Source organism: Chelonoidis abingdonii, chromosome 17, assembly GCF_003597395.2.
Source record: "Chelonoidis abingdonii isolate Lonesome George chromosome 17, CheloAbing_2.0, whole genome shotgun sequence".
NCBI lineage: Eukaryota > Metazoa > Chordata > Testudines > Testudinidae > Chelonoidis > Chelonoidis abingdonii.
In genome coordinates this window covers 16,237,192-16,252,699 of record NC_133785.1, presented here as the reverse complement: position 1 = coordinate 16,252,699, position 15,508 = coordinate 16,237,192, and the positions used below count along the sequence as shown (strand labels likewise).

Here is a 15,508-nt window from a genome sequence, read left to right as displayed (position 1 = left end):
TTCTGATCTAGACCTTTTATAGGTTCCCATATCTGAAAGATGGAAAGGCGTGTATGCGTGAACCAGTGCTGTTGTGGCTCTGCTCTGAAAAATGCTCAAATTTGTGTTTATTTTTTAAAACACCTTACTCAACACATCTTCTGTGTCTGAAGTAATATTTGTGTACTTCAATGACAAACAATTTTAACTACTTTTCACTCGTTAGCCCTGCAAATCCAACAAAACTACAGCAGAATTAACTGAATTTTATTCTGGCTTTCATCTCATCAACAGAATTGTTAACCAAATTCCAATTGCAGGGCTAAACTTTACTCTCACTAGAAGCTTGCATAAGTATAACTGAGGGCAGAATTTGGCTTGCAGAGTATAAATTACTGGTGATGATGCACAAGCCAGAAAGAACTCAGTTTGTCTTTAAGTTTCCTGGTTGAGCTGCAGGTTAGGCTTTTATTAAAGCCACCTGTTTAATTATAGTAAACTGAGCAAGGTTAACACAGAAGCCTTTGTATTGCACACAATCACACCATGCCATTTGTGTTTTAAAGCCAAACTACACTATATTGAAACAATAAATTGGTGGCTGCTGGCATTTATAGATCTGTTTATCACTACTTGTAGTTACACATTTGACTGAAAACTCACACTTATTGGTAAATGATTGGGGTTTTTTTTGTAAAAATGCCTATTACTACTTTTCGAAGGGACTCAATTAAAATGATTTAATCTTGGATTATTTTGCTGCTTTCTTTATTCCAGTCCTTGGTTCTCATCAGCAGACTACCTTATATCCATCTTTTCCACACTGTGCTTAGGCATATAGCACCAGAATATTTTGTAAAGAGTGAACCTTTCCTGGAAGCAGGTTAGTTAATACTATTTTATTGGTTTGGAAAAGCTCATAAAAGCTTACAGAAATTCTATGCAATAAATAAGCTAAATACTAATGGGATTTTCTAGCTTGTTAATAACAGGAAAAAAAAGATTGTCGTTTGCATGTATTTTCCATCTGGGTGGGCAGTTAGTTAAACTCTCTTAAAAATTGGGTTGAAGACATATTATCTAGAACAGTGGTCTCCAAAGTGGGGTGTGCAAGAGGATCTTTGGGAGTGCGTGGCAAGAGGAGCGCTTTTTTTTTTTTTTTTCTCAGCGCGGCACAGGGTGCTGATCAAAAAAGTTTGGAGACCACTGATCTAGAATATTATAATATGGTAGAACCTTACTCCTTGCAAGTGTATTACAGTGCTCCCCGTTGAAGAGCCAGAAATCTGTCCTCTCAGTCTGGGACCACCTGCTCAACACAGGTAGTTGGCAGCGTCCGTAATTTGTTCTTCTTGAAATTTTGATTCACTGTCACCAAGAAGGGTATAATGGCTCATTATAATGGCTTCCTCCTCCACCTACTCTCCCTTCTCATCAGCTTTTGCTGATGAGAAGGGAGAGTAGGTGGAGGAAGAAGTGACATTTTAATGGCTTCCTTATGCTCATTGGATCCTCTGAATTTCTGGAGCTACTGATATGGGGACGCTAAGAATCTGGGTTTGCCTCCATCTCCCAGAAGCAACAGCAATAGGAGACTACCAATAATAAGTGACTCATCACTATCTCAGAGCTTCACTAAATGCCATAAATGGTCTAGGTGTGAGATACGTTCTTCTTTTTGCCCAGGCTGGTTCTGCCCTGAGCTGTGTCTTGCTGCTTTGTGCTTCAGTGAACAGCAATTTTGGAATCAACTTTCAGTGGGGATTTGCAATTTACTGAAGTGCATATCAGCAGGGTTTTATTGTATTGTATCCCAGTCTTTGACCAAAAAACAACTTTTTCTTCTGTGCTTAAAGCTCGCACCTGTGAACTAGTGAACATATTCACAGCTACAAAATCTAAAAAACTTGTAAGCTTTCTAGCCACATGGCTTTATCATTGGCATATCACTAATATTTATTGTTTCTTTTTAAAAAATTTAGTTGCAAACTGTGCTCACGGCTGATCTATATAACTGTGTTCCTTTTACTTTCTCTTGCTATGTAGTTGTACTTACCTAATGCAATGGAGTCCTGATCCTAATTGTGGCCTCTGGCTGCTACTGTAATATAAATAAAAGGAAAAGAAGACAAAGTGATACCTTCTTATTGGACCAATGAATAATATACAAAACCTTATATTAGAATAACATGCACCATTGAACTTGTCTATGGTATGCAATAAGATGTCTTCAGAATGTGAGGCATACAAAGTAGGTGACTAAGTGAAAAGTTCTTGGGAGTGGTGCTGTTGGGGACAAACATTAATTTAAGACTTAAATTGTTCAGTATGTATACAAGTAATTTGAATTTCTGGGAGTATGAAATATATAAACTAGATATACAGTACACTGTATCTATTTGACTCTGTTTTTCAGTTTGTAGTGATGTTGATCATTGGCCACCACCAGTCCCAGGGAAAACACTAATTTTGCCTATTATGGGTATTATAATGAAGGTAAATGTATGTCTTTTTACTGGGTTTCCGCCTCCCCCATTGACTATATATATTCAATGTATTCTGCCTTGTTTTCATTGTTAAGATTGGGAGGATTCAGAGTAAATGTCCTAGAGTCCTTTGAAAACATATTCAAATAGATATTTATAATTTTAATCACTAATATTTTACATAGAGGTTCAAAACAAATGTTTTTTTAAAAAAATTGCAGTCCTCAGCAGCTAGCTAATTGCTGTTTCAACACCTTTCCTCCAGAATATACTTTCCAAGAGGTTTTTATAGTGATTTCATTGACGTGCCAAAATATACTGGCACACTGGAGAAAACTTTAAAATATTTAGGGCTAAATTTTCTACTATGTGAATGTAACACTATTCAGGTCAGTGGAGATATACTGATGGAAATTGGAGGAAAATCTGGCTTGTCCTAATAGTTGTACAATATTTTACAAATCTGCAAATCAGTCAATATATGGGGCCTGGCAGTCCAAGAAATTAAGCAACTTAAAAACTATCCCTACCCCAATATTGAGTACAAAAATAAAATAAAAAATAATTAAAGCTTAAGCTAGTACACACTAAACTAAACCATAGCAACTGCAGTGGTTGGATGGTAATAGGAACTGAAGCCTTTGGGAGCCATATTCCTTCATAGCCTTGAATGGATTTCATGCATTCAGAGTTTGTGACTGCAGAGTTGCTGTTAGCAAATGGTTCCAGGCTTGTGGCCAGAGGCTTGTGCATTCCCAAAGATGGAGATCTGTGAGACACAATTCTGGAAGAATAAACTGTTCTCACTAATAAAGCAGTGTTCTGTTTTTATTATAACTTCTAATTTGCAAGAATTGGATCTGCCTTATTTTGGGGTATCTTCTGTTTTTCTAAATTCTGAATATTTAATTCTCAGATAAAAGAAAACAGAATGCTCTTTTATAACGGCTTTATTTTTTGTTATCTAGTTACTTGGAAAGTGTGGGAGGCTGCTACTGACACTTTCAGCTGTATCATGGCTTCCCGCCCCCACACACTATGCTCAGGCAATTACTAGCTCTGTTTCAGTCTGCACTCCTGAGCCTCCACTCCTCACTGGTTTCCAGTATGATGTGATTTAAGGTTGCAGTACTAACAGCTGCAGGTTGTGAGGTCAGGAACTACGTAAAAATTTTTCGTTTTGGTTTCAACCAATATTTTTACAAAGAAGTCTGAGATGTTGGGAGACACATTCTCAATGGTAACTACCATTTTAAACTGAGAAGTGTAAAACTTACCTAGTATATTTCTTTCCTAATTTCTAAAATGCCACAGGTTCTGAGCTCTCTGTTTTCATTAGGATTTTTTCCTATTAAAATTAAACTTTCAGTTTGCCTCTGGTAAAACAAGCCAATCATATTCTTATTTTTTAAAATGTTTAGTCATGTAATATTGTGTAGGATTCTTTAACATTAATATAATTCTTTTAGCTGTGCTCTCTAGATAGATTTTCAATATTGTCAGGGGGAGTTAAGTATCATTCTTTGAAGTCGTACCCTCTTATTAATTATTTTCCAAAAAGTTCAGCCTGAGGCAGACAGCCTCCGTGGAAAACTTCAGCCCAAAGTGTTAAAATTTGGCAAAAGTTTTGTAACAAACTGAAAACAGGAAGTGTCAGGCAGACTTAATAATAGGCAGTGCTATGAGGCTATTTTGTCTTATATTTGGTATTCTAAGCTTAAATTAGTTGGATATAAGGAAAGCTAATTACTTTTTTTTTTTCCTCCTAAGGTGCGGATTCCAACATGTCATGACAAGCCTGGAACAACCCACATAGTACAGTTCACACATGAGGTAGGTATCAGATATTGCTATAGTACAGACCACTGAAAGAGAGCCTGTATCTTTCAGTTTTAAATTATTACTATCTTGATGTATTCTAGATGTGTGAATTATAGTATTTTAATGCTGATGTACCCAACATACTCCTCTACCTCGATATAACTCTGTCCTCAGGAGCCAAAAAATCTTACCGCATTATAGGCGAAACCATGTTACATCAAACTTGTTTTGATCCACTGGAGTGCACAGCCCCCCCCCCCTCCCCGAGCACTGCTTTACCGCATTACATCCAAATTCATGTTATATCGGGTTGCGTTATATCAGAGTAGAGGTGTATCGGTTTTCTTGCTTTTTTGGATGAGTAAGTGAAAGCAGTTTGAGATGGCTTCTTTGTCTGTACAAATTTTAATGAGCTTGATCTTAAAGCACTGTCCATTCTAAATTATTTATTTTTGATTTCTAAAAGGGGTACATTTGGAAACAATCTTAATAAAATAAATGATGAAAAATCAATAACACTATGCTGTCGCACAAAGAGAGGCAGTATTAGTTACAGTTAGGCCCCAATTTACTGAAGTCTGAACACATTGACCTGCATCTGGACAACAAATTGAAAGTTTGATGCAGATATTGGAGCACAGTGTAATTTGTCCCCTCTGAGAAGCATGATGTACGTCCCTTTCAATATCTTTGCAGACTATCCTTTCTCTGCAGTCTCCTGATTTTTTATGCTCTTGTATATTGTGCACCTTGAAGAAACCTATCTGAAGGAGAAAAACATATCTGTTTTCCTTAAAGGCTTTTGATACTGTGTTCCACATCTCATCCTCTGGGTTGCATAGCCACACAGACCATTTAATTTTGTGGTGCTGGGACCTAGTGAAAAGACAGCTGTACCTGAGAGAACATATTACTCAAATGTGTTGTGGTGGCTTAAGAGATGTTTCCATGAAGCATTGTTTGCCTGAATAGTTATTGAATAGTTTAAGTATGCAACAATTTTAGAGTGGGCCTGTGATGAGAAGGGAATTTTCTGTAGTATTTTTGCAAGTCCTATATATGCTTCAATTTCTACTGAAGGTAGGGAGGACTAAGTCTGCTCTCAGAGCAGGCTTAGAGAGAGAGGTGGAGTTACATCACAGCTGTCTGGAGCCCGAATGGGTCATTTGAAAAGGACTGGCCAAAACCAGCTCCATATCAGGGGAAATTCAAGAAGACAATGGAAAATCCAATCACCAGGACATTGACAGCAACCAATGACAGAGAGGGAGATGGATTTCCCTGACTCTCAGCAGGGAAGCTGGGCACTGACCCCAGTTTGAGAACAAAGGACTTGGATGTGTAAGGTTGAGGGATAAAGGGTTGGCTTCTAGAATAAATCTGGGCTCTCACCTGGAAACTGGCAAAGGAGGTCAGACTGTGAGATAAACACAGCACCTGACTAAGGGGTTCACTACAGTGTGGTTGGGACTCTGGGCTAACCAGAATGAACTATACTTTAACCTTCATTTCTCTGTGCTAACCTAAGGATTGCAATGCTGTGTGCCAGGTAATGAATAAATGGCTACCTTGTTTTAAAAAGGCTGATTGTCGCATTGAGAGCGTGATGCTCTGAAGAGGCATAGTACAAGCCTCTTGCAAGACTCTGGTTTGGCTGGATTTGCTGCAGTGAGCCATGAGTGCGACGGGGATGCTGGTGCTGAAGCCCCACTCTTCGAGGCCACAGGCCTGCCTAGGTGGAACTGTGTGGGTCCTTGGGGTCCGGCACACCAAGGAGTCACTCCTAGGAGACTGATAAGCAGCTGGGGCATAGACCAGACCTGTGACTCCATGACAGTGCCATAAACCAAGAAGTCAGGATACTTTCCCTATAAACTATTTTCATTTTCAATGGATTATAAAGGGAGTGGTGGTTTTCTCACAGTGGTAAAATCAGATTAGTAAGTACCAATTTGTAGAAGGTCACAGAGGAGTCATGGAATTTGTTGTGGATGGGCTTAGGGTACTAGCCTGGGATTTAAGATCTGGATTCAGTTCTCTGCTCTGCCAGAGACTTCCTGTGTGACCTTGGGCAAGTCAGTTAGCCTCTACGTGCATCATTTCCCTGTCTGTAAAAATTGGAACTAATAATACTTCCCTACTCTACGGGAGTGTTATGAGGGTAAATACGCTAAAGATTGTGAAGCACTTTGTGATCTGCTGCTGATAAGCACTATATAAAAGATAGGTATTATTATTATTATTATTTATTAATTAATAGATTAGATAACCCTTTCCCAATTCTAGGTGCTTATGGCAATTGCAATAAGCAAAACAAAACACTGAATGTGACTATTTATCTAACAGTTTGGGAATTCAATCCCAACTAAATAATCTGTAATTCTACTGCTTTAAACCCCTCTATTAAAAACTCAGGAGCATATTTTCTTCCTGTGCCCCTTCTCTAATTGTATCCTGATGGCAATCAAGTGCAAGCTCTCTTAGACCAAGGAACAAGTTCCAAGGTTGAAAACTCCTTACAGAAAATATCCTGCCAGCGGCCCCTTTTTTGATCAAGGGGTTTATGATACAGAGGCCCATTGGTGGTTCACTATTTTATGTCAGCATCTCCTGTCAGGCCTGACATACTCATTACATCTGAGTCATGATAGATACCTAAAAGGCGGCATGTAATATATTACAGAAGACTAATAACTCACTGATCATTAATATTCTTTTGTGATGTATGTAGGGGTGCGTACAGAGAGTTAAATATGTACTGGAAATTATGTTCTTAATGTGTTTGGCAAGCAGTGCGTAAGCTCAGTCTGTCTTAGACAAAGGAATGTGTATTCGCTTGTATGACCAGCCTGGTTGTCAGGGCAGATACGATGAAGGTACGTTTACATCTAAGGTAAACAAAGCTATCAATCTAACAGGTAGGGGAGAAGACAGCATGGCTCTACCTGCAAGCAGGAAAGAGAAGCTTGCTGTGGGCTTACTCATCAAATAACATATTTTAAAAGTTTGTCAGAGCATAAAGTGGTAAGCAGTTGATCAACTGATTTATAATACGGTAACACTGTATACAAAGTGTAGCGAGTAAGATCTTCTATGAAAGTCTGCGACACACTGATTAATATCATTGTGGGATGTATGTATAACACTGAGGAACTATGGATACTAACTGATATTGTGCTTTAAAGTCTGTGACCAAACAAAGGGAGAAACAGGTTTTCTCCCAGACATGAGGGAAGGCAACTATCTACCTGTCTCCAGTGAAAATTAAGCAGTGTGAAATCAAAACAATGGAAGCTCTATTTAGGTACAAATTAGCAGTGGGGTGGGAACAACAGGAAGGGGAAGAATAGCAAGATGCCTTCCTGGCTCTTGAAACAGAGATAATAAACTTTGGGCTGATATAAGAGGAGCTAAAAAGTCATTTGAGTTATCCATCACTTGGTGGATTCAAGGGGAGAGAGCCCTTGAAGTCACAGAATTCTGAGTCCTTCAACCAAAGGGTTGAAGTCACTGGGACTGAATATAGGCGAAAAACATACTTAAGCAAATGATAATCTTGGCCTAAGTTACACAGTCAACCTGTGGAACGCTTTGCCAGAGGATGTTGTGAAGGCCAAGACTATAACAGGTTTCAAAAAAGAACTAGGTAAGTTCATGGAGGATAGGTCCATCAATGGCTGTTAGCCAGAATGGTCAAGGATGGTGTCCCAAGCCTCTGTTTGCCAAAGGCTGGGCAGCTGGAGATGGATTACTTTATTACCTGTTCTGTTCATTCCCTCTGAAACACTGGCATTGGCCACTGTTGGAAGACAGGATACTGGGCTAGATGGTCCTTTGGTTTGACCTAGTATGGCAGTTTTTATGTACTCGTAAAAGCACACTTATATTGTTGTTTGTAACCATTGCTATCTTTACTCCTTATACTTGGTATGACTTAAACCTATGCTGCCTTGTTTAATAAACTTGTTTTATTTTTGCTATAAAAAAATTCAGTGTTGTAGCTGAAATGAGTGTGTGTCAAACCCTGGTTAAATTAATGAGCTGCAGTGTATTGTCTCTTTAAAGGAGCAATTAATTTAATTCTGTGAGTTTTCCAGGAGAGGGCTGTGCACTATTCATTACCTGCAAGGCAAGGTTTGGACAGGAAGAGTCCTGAAGAGTTTGCGCGCAAGGCACACAAGCTGGTGTGTCAGGGAATTGCTAAGCAGCTTAGCAGTAGCAAAACTCTCATTTGCTCAAGTTAAGAGGGATAACACGCTAACTCACAATTCTGGAATCGCAGCAGACTGTCTCATTGGCAGAGGATTTGGGGAAAATTTTGAATTGGAAGAGTGGTGTGGTTACTTTTCAAAGAGAATGAAGCAGTGGAAATCGGGGTGATCTAGATGCTTGTATGCTGGCTGTTGGTATCAAGGCTAAGAGCCACAACAGCCCCTTACTGGTCTGGGTTGAACCCTAAAGCATCAGAGGCCTGTTAGTTCAAGCAGCTTAGTTGATACCATTACAGTTGACACCCATAGAGAGAGGTTACCAAGTGAAAAATCATTTAAGGCTCAAAGATAAAACCATCTTGGCTTTAACCATCACCTTAAACTTCCCTTGGAAACTAATCAAAAGCAACTGCAAGCTCTGGAGCAAGGTTCCTTTAAATAAGTCAAATGTCTTCACATTGATTTCAGGATGCAGGCAGGTGGAATGCAGCTTCCTCAGCATTTGGCTGTTGGGGAGCTGACTCAAAAATTATTGTTTAGGGGACAGACCTCTAAAAGTTCCATATTTGGTCACAGAAACCATGGATATGATAAACCCACTGGTTTATATTTTCTCCTAAATCTCATGGGCTGAAATATCTTAAACATTTGGTATCATCCCTGGACTAAGGATACGTGTACACTACAGGATTATTCCGACTTTACGTAAACCAGTTTTGTAAAACAGATTGTATAGTCGAGTGCACGCAGCCTCACAAAGCACAAAAATTTGGCGGTGTGGGTACATGTACCGAGGCTAGCGTCAATTTCTGGAGCGTTGCACTGTGGGTAGCTATCCTGTACTATCCCATATTCCCACATCTCCTCGCCCATTGGAATTCTGGGTTGAGATCCCAATGCATGATGGTGCAAAAACAGTGTCGCGGGTGATTCTGGGTAAATGTCGTCACTCATTCTTCCTCCGTGAAAGCAACGGCAAGACAATCATTTTGCGCCTTTTCCCTGGATGCAGATGCCATAGCATGGCAGCCATGGAGCCCGTTTTGCCTTTTGTCACTGTCACCATATGGTACTGGATGCTGCTGACAGAGGTGGTACTGACAGCACTACACAGCAGCATTCATTTGCCTTGCAAGATAGCAGAGACGGTTATCAGTCGTTCTGTACCATCTGCCATGCCATTGTAAATTGGCGATGACGGTTATCAGTCGTTCTGTACCATCTGCCGTCATGGTGCCCTGGTGGCCTCGCTGAGGTGTCGCCGGGGCGCAAAGACAAAAATGGGAATGACGAACGGTGTCATTTCCTCTTTTATGTTGTATCTAAAAATAGAGTCAGTCCTGCCTAAGAAATCTGGGGCAAAGCGTACTTAGATGAACCAGTGTACCAAGAGGAGCAAGCTGCTCTGTGCAGATCCTCCGGAGAATGGATGAGGCGCATGCAGTCTAAGGAGTGACCTTGCCAACAACCCCACCTGTTGCTGTCCTCCTCCCCAACCCTTCTGGGCCTATCCGTTGCAGTTGTCCCTCTCATTTTGTGTGATGAAGAATAGACATGAATTGCAGGAATAAGAAACACTGACTTTTTAGTGAATAAATGAGGGGGAGGCAGCCCATCCGGCGAGCTGGCTGTGATAGTCCAGGGCATACAGAATCGTTTCTTTAGACATAAAGGATGGGTCTGATGGAGCTAGACCCCAGTTGCTATGATGAGACGGTTCCAGCCGTCTGTACCATCTGCCGGGAAATTGACGGAATTCATTCCTATTTTTACCTAGGTGCTCCTGGCGTACCTCACCTGTAGGCCACCAGGGGCACTCAGAGAATAATAGGATTGGCTATCAGTCCTTCTGCACTGTACCGTCGTGCCCCTCGGGGAAGGGAGGGGAGCGGATGCTGCTGTTCATGCCTGTCAGCACGCATCTACCAGCAGCAGTGTAGATCATGTATCGGGCACATTGAAAAAAGTCAAGAACCGATTGTTATTCCCCCTTTTCTTTCAACGGGGCAGAGATGTGGGTAAATTGATGATGAGATTACCCTGAACCACTCCCAGACAATGGTGTTTTGACTCGGCTATAGGTCATTGGGAGTCAGCAAGAGCAAACTGCTTTTCGAGACTGCGGATAGCTGGAAGTCCTTGTTACCCCTCCCTCCATGAGTGTCCATTTGATTCTTTTGGCTTTCAGTTACGCTTGTCCACACAGCACTGTCTTGTGGACTCTGTACATAGCCTGGAGATTTTTTTCAAGGTGGCATTTCCGTCTTCTGTAACGGAGCTCTGATAGAAACAGATTTGTCTCCCTATACAGCAACAGATCCAGTTATCTCTTCGTACAGTTTCATGCGGAGGTCCTTTTTGGATGGGGACTGCATCAACCACCATTGCTGATCAGAGCTCCACGCTGGGCAAACAGGAAAGGAAATTTAAAAGTTCGCTGGGGCTTTTCCTGCCAGTCATCACACGTCAATGCTTTTCAGAGCGTCACAAGTGGTGCACTGTCGATACTGCCCAAGGGCCAAACCGTTTGATTTGCAGCCACAGCTAACCCTAATCCGACATGGCAATACTGATTTCAGTGCTACCTTCTTGGCGGGGAGGAGTAGAGAAACTGGTTTAAAGAGCCCTTTATATCGATATAAAGGGCCTCGTTTGTGTGGACGGGTGCAGGGTTAAATCGGTTTAACGCTGCTAAATTCAGTTTAAACGCGTAGTGTAGACCAGGCCTAAGACTAACAATTGCAACAAACTTAATGGATATCCTTAGTTTATCCTTTGCACAGGTAAATAACAAATAATATGGATATGACATAGTACATATCCTGCTTTTTATTTTTGGCCCACTGTCTGTAAACATTTGAGGGCAACTTTTATTCAATACTTGAAATTGTTTTATACTGACTAAAAGGTTAATTTTCTGCCTTTCAGGAAGACACACAAATCTCCATTGCTTTACCTACTGTTCATGAAGTGGATCTTTTCAGGTAAGAATTTGGCCTTATTTTTCAGTAGTATTGAATATTCACAAATCACACTCAGGCCAATAGGAGCTTCTTGAAACATGACTCTCTAGTTAACCAACTAATTTTAATGGCATCTTTGCAAATAGTTGTTAAGGCATTGTTTGCATTAAGATGACTTAAGGAAAGTACATCTATCACTGGTTAAAAGTAACTACAATAAGTAGCAAGGTCTGTATAACTGAATATTTATTTATGGGAAAACTGTTCTAATAACTTGAAAAGCAGGTAAAATGTTTACTATAGTTTTTAAATGTCCTTTATCTAGTTTTGTCCTTTTAAGTGAAATTTGTATTCATTCTGGTGATAAATATATTGAAAATGTTTATATGCTCTTTCTATAAATCTGTTTGCAGATGTTTCTGTCCAGTATTCTTTCACATTCAGATGCTTTGGGAACTAGTGTTGTTAGGAGAACCAGTTGTTGTTATGGCACCATCACCTTCTGAATCTTCAGATACTGTTCTGGCACTTGTTAGGTAAATATGATAGAGCATCCATACAGTTCAAGTTCTGTTGATCTAAGAAGAATATTGAATAGCATCTAATGGAGCTCCTAGAAATTTAACATTTATTAGTGTCTCTTGAAGTGAAATAATGTATTTTTATGTATTTACTTAATTTAACCTTCTGTGTTTCTGTTCCACAGTTGTATTTCACCTTTGAAGTACTGCAGTGATTTTAGGCCCTACTTCACTATACATGACAGTGAATTCAAAGAATATACCACTCGTACACAGGCCCCGTAAGTAAGATTGATTACAGGTGTAAAAGTTTATGATCAGGTCATTCTTGCACCATAACAGTGGCTTGAAGTGAAAACTGAAAAAGAATAAATCTAATTTTTTGAGACTTCGGTTCTGGACATTTTGGAAAGAAAACCCCTTCTTTTTGGTGTTGTGACACAGTAGGCTATAGTTAACTATTTTATACAAAATGGGGAATAAACTCGCTAGGCAGTAGTACTGCTGAAATTGATCTGGCAGTTATGTTGGATCACAAATTGAATATGAGTCAACAATTTGATGCAGTTGTGAAAAAGGCAAATATCCTTCTGGGTTTATTAACGGGAGTATTTGTTCCACTCAGCTCTGTAGTGGTGAGGCCTGAGCTGAAGTATTTTGTTCAGTTTTACTCCCTGCTCTCTAAGAAAGATGAGGACAGATTGGAGAGAGTCCTAAGGAGACCAAGGAATATGACAAAGGGTTTAGAAAACATAACCTGTGAAGAAGAGTTAAAAACATAAAACAAAGCTGAGCTTGCTTAGTCTTGAGAAAAGACAACTGAGGGGGGACCTGAGTAGTATTCAGGTATGTTAAGGGCTGTTAAAAAGAGGGTGGTGATCAATTGTTCTTCATGGCCATTGAAGGAAGGACAAGAGAAAATGGGCTTAGTCTGCAGCAAGAGAGATTTAGATTAGATATTAGGAAAAACTTTATAACTATAAGGGTAGTTAAGTTCTGGAATAGGCTTCCAAGGGAGGTTGTGGAATCCTCATCATTGGAGGTTTTTAAGAATAGGCTGGGCAAATGCCTGTCAGGGATGGTTTAGGTATACTTGATCCTGTCTCTCAAGGTCCCTTCCATCCCGTTGTTTATATGATTCTATTTTAATTGTGGTTAATCCTGCCATTTAAGAGAAAAAGAAGAGCTGAAACCTGTGGTATAATGTTAGTCTTCTCATATTTAGAATCATACTTGAAGTCAGTGGGACGTCTGTGTACCTGATTTGGTGAAAGGGTTGAATCCTGAATGAGAAAAGATGCTTTGCCCTTCAGTAAGGGCTTGTCTGCATAGGGAAACTGATCAGAATAGCTACGGCAGAAGAAATTATTCTTTAATAGTTATTCCAGAATAGTTCCTCATGGAGATGGTATATTCTGAAATAAGTCGCTTTATTCCAAAATAATTACTGCATAAAATTATTAATTTTGGAATAGAGCATCCATACAAGGGTCTATCCTGGAATACCTATTGTATACTATAATAGCTTATTTCACAACAGCTATTCCATTAAATTTCCATGTGTAGACAAAATTTAAGAAAAAGTTTGTGCTTTCCTCCGTGAACCTGTGTGAATGTATCAGTCATATTTGTGGATTTTAGTATTTGGGAAATATGATTTGAAATATTGTATTTTCATAATTGCTCTTAGACCAAATTGTGGCACTTCAGATCCATATTCAAATGTTGGTAACCAGATCATAGAATCATAGACTTTTAGGTCAGAAGGGACCATTATGATCATCTAGTCTGACCTGCGCAATGCAGGCCACAGAATCTCACCCACCCTGTATCAAACCTGTGTCTGAGCCATTGAAGTCCTCAAATCATGGTTTAAGGACTTCAGGATGCAGAGAATCTTCCAGCAAGTGACCTATGCCCCATGCTGCAGAGGAAGGCGAAAAACCCCCAGGGCTTCTGCCAATCTGCCCTGGAGGAAAATTCCTTCTTCTTCGAGTGATTGCTCATATCCATTCCAGTAGGTGTACGTGCCGCGCGTGCACGTTCGTCGGAAAACTTTTACCCTAGCAACTCCAGTGGGCCGGCAGGTCGCCACCTAGAGTGACACCGCCATGGCGCCATGGCGGGTATATATATACCCCTGCTGGCCCGCCCGCTTCCTCATTCCTTCTTACGCGTGTCGGTCGTTGGAACTGTGGAGCGCGGCATAGCTGTGTTCCTCCACGTTCCCCTGAGCCTTCTCTTCCGTTCATAGCGTTCTAACGTTCTAGTTTTAGTGGTTTAATTATAGTTCACTTAGTATAGTATAGTTTGTAGTTTTAGTGGGTTCTAGTGTATATAGTTAGCGGCGTTCGGGGCACTAGCCCTCTCCCCGCGCCGCCCATGCCTGTTCGCCGGGGTTCAAACCCGGTGCCTCGGGCTTGTATAAAAGCCGATGCCCACCAGCGATCCCTCACGACGCCTGCTTGAAGTGCGTGGGGAATTCGCACATCTCCGTGAAGCGCCGCATTTGCAAGGCCTTCAGCCCGAGGACCAAGAAAGGAGCAGAGACCAGCGCCTGCAAAGGCGCTCCTGATGTGAAGCGGCACTTAACCACTGCGTCCTCGCACCGAGTGCCGCTTCGGCTCCGGCAACCCGGATCTCGTCCCAGCGCCGCCAAAAACGCCAGCGGCACCGCCTTTCTCCAGCACCGGGGACTCACTGGAAGAGGCCCTCAATGTTCTCTACCCCGGCCTAAAACAGCCCCGGAAAGGAGCAAGCCGACGCCGGCCGTGTTGGCCGCTGCCAGGGACTTCGTCGACTCCTGGGCCCGGCGGGATCCGTCGACTCCGATTCCCGCCCAGCTCCCCGGGGCCCCCCCCAAAAGGGAAATTTTTCTGGGGGGTAAAGAAAAGGCTTTTGGATTGGGTTTTTTTCCCCAATTTCCCAACGGGGGGGCCCGAGGGGGGGGACCTTCTCGTCAGCCAGGGGACCTCATCAGCCTTTAACGGAGCCTGTGCTGCCCCAACTCCCCGGCACCCGGCCGTGCGGGTTCTACAAATCAAAAGGTAAGCCTACACCGATGCGAGCTGCCGTCCCTGGGACTCTCTGGCCCTCAGCAACACGATCAAAGAATCCCGGCCAACCGATCTCGAGTCCTGAGGGAGGTCTCGCTCGACGGCGCCACTTCTTCGCAGGTCCCGGCACCGCTCTCCACGACAGGCACCGGTCATACTCGCAGCGCAGATCAGTCTTCGCCGTCGTTACATACTCCAGCAGCCGTCTGCTCCAGCCACTGTTACCTACGCCCGGACTCGATGGAGTCGTTCCCGCCCATCTAGACAGTCCAGATGCCTGGTCGACTCGCTCCGGCACCCGACTGGTGGCAGTCCCGGTCCGATCGCGGCGGCCGGTATGGCTCACGGCACCGATCTCTGGCCAGCGAGGAGGTGTCTTCGCCGTCTGCAACGCGGTGGACCCGTACCACTCCCTGCTCGGCTCCACCGATGGCCCTCTCGCCAAGGCTCTGTCTCTTCCGGGCGGACAAG

At 42.0% G+C, this 15,508-nt stretch overlaps 1 protein-coding gene across 1 annotated transcript in view; it reads left to right on the top strand.

Annotated features, from left to right (window-relative positions):
• DENND6A (DENN domain containing 6A) overlaps positions 1 to 15,508 on the top strand; it is a 65,633-nt gene that overhangs the window by 15,526 nt on the left and 34,599 nt on the right. The window contains 6 exon segments of the mRNA XM_032801379.2: positions 757 to 862; positions 2,396 to 2,475; positions 4,236 to 4,298; positions 11,426 to 11,481; positions 11,874 to 11,996; positions 12,167 to 12,262. Of these exon segments, the coding sequence (XP_032657270.1) occupies positions 757 to 862; positions 2,396 to 2,475; positions 4,236 to 4,298; positions 11,426 to 11,481; positions 11,874 to 11,996; positions 12,167 to 12,262 (524 nt within the window).